Source organism: Dipteris shenzhenensis, chromosome 15 (assembly GCF_047967505.1).
Source record: "Dipteris shenzhenensis isolate YYH24624 ecotype China chromosome 15, Dip_SZ_1.0, whole genome shotgun sequence".
In the NCBI taxonomy this organism is placed as follows: domain Eukaryota; kingdom Viridiplantae; phylum Streptophyta; class Polypodiopsida; order Gleicheniales; family Dipteridaceae; genus Dipteris; species Dipteris shenzhenensis.
The window spans coordinates 39,581,587-39,585,047 of record NC_141610.1 but is presented as its reverse complement, the minus strand read 5'-3'; the positions used below and the strand labels follow the sequence as shown (position 1 = coordinate 39,585,047).

Genomic DNA, 3,461 nt, shown 5'->3' with positions numbered 1-3,461 from the left:
AAGAGTAACGATTAAGTTATTTATTGACTTAAACCTCAAAAAGTAAACTTGTGTGTTCTGATTTTAATTTTCCAGTTTTCCTTGTTGAAAGTAAAAACCAAAAGATGTAATGCATCCTCCCCTTGGCTTCTCATGCAAATGAGGTTTGTGCTCTTTTTAAACAAAAGGACTCAACGTAACAAGCACGTGAACTGCTTTTTAACCACACACTTGCACTTTTGTTAGAGAATCAGGAAGAGGAGGTGAGCTACACAAAGCGCACACACACACACCGACATGAGAGAGAAAGATAATCTACAATGTGCAGCTTCGCATTAACAAAGAGAGAATAAGTTATATACATGGCACATAGGGCTGGGTCTTTGCATAGCGCAATCTATACTTATCATAGCCTCCCTTTAAATTGGACTTAAATAAGTAGAAAATCAGAGAAAATCTGCAGACCAGCAAGATTGACAATGCAGAATTGGTCACTTTCCAAATGTGGGCAGGGCATGTTTCTACCCCACCATTCAGCTGCACTGATTTAGCAATGGGTAACAGAATAAGTGGATGGCAGACCTCAGCAATTCCAAGGATAGGTGTAAACCAATTAAGGTAGCTAATTGTACCACCTTCTCTAGGCAGAACTCCTAAGGATATCTCAGAGTGAAAGTAAAAGTTGAATCGTTCCCCTATCCACAACCAGAGACCATCAAAATTAAAAGTCTTCCAAAAATAATCTTTGATAGATGTGCTTATATTTTTCTCCACAACTCGCAAGCTCTATAGACTAGGGTGTACCTATAATGAAGTGTATACCAGTAAAAAACAGAACTTTTGATTAATGAAGAAAAAATTTAAATCTTTGAAGTGATAATAGCACAAATTCCACATCATCTCTCTATAATCAACAATCAACGAGTCTATGCTTTCTGCTGCATACATCTGCACAAATGAAACAACTTACAACCTGACGGACAAGAACCCCAAACAATTCAACACCTTTGGCGTGCTTCACAATGGCAACCTGCTTTGGCTTCACCAGGGTGTGCACGAAACAGCACAAGAAAGTCTAATTGTCTTCTTAAGGGATAAGAGTGCTTCACAATGGCAACCTGCTTTGGCTTCACCAAGGCAGACAGCATATGACACAACAAGGTCCAATTTTCTCCTTTCTCCACGTCGATAAAGATCCTCCAGATAAAAAGAGCTAAAAATGCTTATCATAGTCATGATTATAATGATTTCTGACGCTTTTGGCCTGGAAGATCTCTAAATGGGTTATAGATTGTGTCAATAACTTTTCCAATAAGGGGCGCTGAGCCAAAGAGGCATTCTTTGCAAACCCTCTTAATGCTGGCAGAGGCTCTGCTTTGGCAAGCACTTCACTGTCTCCAGCATGTAGGGCAAGATAGCACATGAGAGTCACTGCCGAAATCTGAGCCTGACCCTTCCCAAAATAAATCATTTGCACCAGGTGAGTGGCACCTGAAGCTTCAATAATTGCCCGAGAGTGTTCCGTGTGCAAAAAATTATCACTACATGCAAATTTTTCTAAAGCCATTACTGCCTCTGCAGCAGCCACAGTATCTATGCCTTCAAGCTCTTTGACAAGGGGTTTTACTACCCTCGTTTCCCTGGCAGGAAAAGTCCGAGACAAGCAACCGATGGCTTTAATGCAAGACACCTGAAGTTCAGGCTCCCCTTCTTCAACAAGCCGTAAAAGCTGCTCCACAACGGCCCTGGCAGCTGGGGAGGTCATCTTAAAAGCTGCCCTTCGCATATCAACATCGGTTTCAGCCACAACAGCAATTTCCATCACAGCCTTGACAGAATTGAGTTGCACGGCTCCCTTTCCTTTTTCCATCAACGTAGCAAAGCACAGAAGAGCTTTAGTCTCAGTTAAACTTTTGCTGGTTTTGGGATTATCTTTTGCCAGCATCCACAGAACACGAGCCACCTCTGCTTTGAGTTCTGCCTTCAATTCTGGATCCTCAAGTTCCCTCTCCCTCCGATTGATTTCCCTTTGAGTGAGTCCCCGTCCATAATCTATACTTACAGATTTCGGCTTAACAGCCACAGCGGTATTCCTCTTTTCAGCAGGTTCTTTAGTTCCAGTCGCACTGCCTGGTTTCAGCGGGCTGTGGCCCAGAGGTGTCTTATGCTCTGTGGTTGGGTTTAACTGGCCTGTATTCTGAGACCGCTGATGTACTCCGGGAGCATAAACACCAGCCTTACGAGCTGTCATACTCGTCACGAGCGTGTGCATGGTGACAACCGGCAGCACCTTTCCGGGTTCTTCGAGGAACTCGCCAAGAAGCCCAACCAGTGGCCGGATGGCCAGGTGCTCTAGGAAAAGATCTTGTGCTGCTGGATACAAAGTCAATACATTTGCTAAGGTACAAGCAACAGCTGCCTGAACTTTCATGGGCGCGCTAACGAGGACCTTCACAAATACAGGAGCAATTCCATCCTCGATCATCTGTTTGACAACGTCTGCATCCTTGGCCATGTGACCGAGTGCCCTGGCTGCAGCCTCCCTTGCTTTTGGGGTTCCATCCGTTAGCACGTTGAGCATGGGCGCCACAGCGCCTTCTTCCACTATAATTCTCGCAAATTTATCGTTGTCTCGCGCAAGCAGACCTAATGAATTCGCGGCCTCCTCCGTTTCCTCGTCTGTCCCACGTTGCAGAAGCGCAATCTGCTCCCAAAAGAGGCTCATCATCGGTTCCGACGAGGCAATGGGCGGCAATCCATTGAGCTCCACTCTGTTCCCTCCACTTCCCGATATGCTGAGGAGCCAGGTAATGTCCGCAATTGCGTTGTCAAGCAGGCCGTTTGCTCGCTTGAAGTCGTTGGCCGATGTGATAGTGATGACCCTCTTGATCACGCCATTGCGCTTGCACTTTCGGACGAGGATCAAGGCCTTACCGAGGGATTTTTCGAGCTCCTGCATGATGCGACGCATGGGGCGACGGTAGAGGCCATCAGAGGAGAAGCGAGCAACGGATCGAAGGAGGTGGGCGATGGATTCAGCCTTGGCCTTGAGCTCGGCGCACTCCTGGCGGTAAGAATCAGCCTCAGTGGCGAGGCGGCGGAGGGAATCGGTAAGCTGGACAGGGACAGCCAAGGATTCTTCAATTTTCGCCATGCAAGGAGGGAGGGAGAGAAGCTGAGGGGGGGGGCATTGGGGAGGGGAGCGATGGAGATGGAGCTTGGATGGGCAAGAAGAGGAACGAGTGATGGCTGGCTATGGCGAGGGAAAGCTTTTGTTACGGAGAAGAAGAAGAATGTTTCAAAGGCAGACCACATGCCTTTGCCAACTGTGGTTCCACGTCCCAAGGGTGTTTGGTTGACCCCCCCACCTGGGTTCATGCCAGGCTACACTCACCTCCTCCTCGGTACCAAGAACCTGTCTCACCTCTGGCTCGTCGTCGGAAGGCACAGAACAAACACCCGTCCTCATCATCACAAATAGC

The 3,461-nt window shown here is 47.2% G+C and overlaps 1 protein-coding gene across 1 annotated transcript; it reads right to left on the bottom strand.

Annotated features, from left to right (window-relative positions):
• Nucleotides 1-851: 851 nt before the first annotated feature.
• On the bottom strand, nt 852-3,248 carry LOC147893795 (uncharacterized). The gene has a single exon (XM_087386244.1). It carries the CDS (start codon nt 3,131-3,133, stop codon nt 1,193-1,195), a length of 1,941 nt encoding a protein of 646 aa, XP_087242370.1. The 5' UTR covers nt 3,134-3,248; the 3' UTR covers nt 852-1,192.
• Nucleotides 3,249-3,461: the final 213 nt, after the last annotated feature.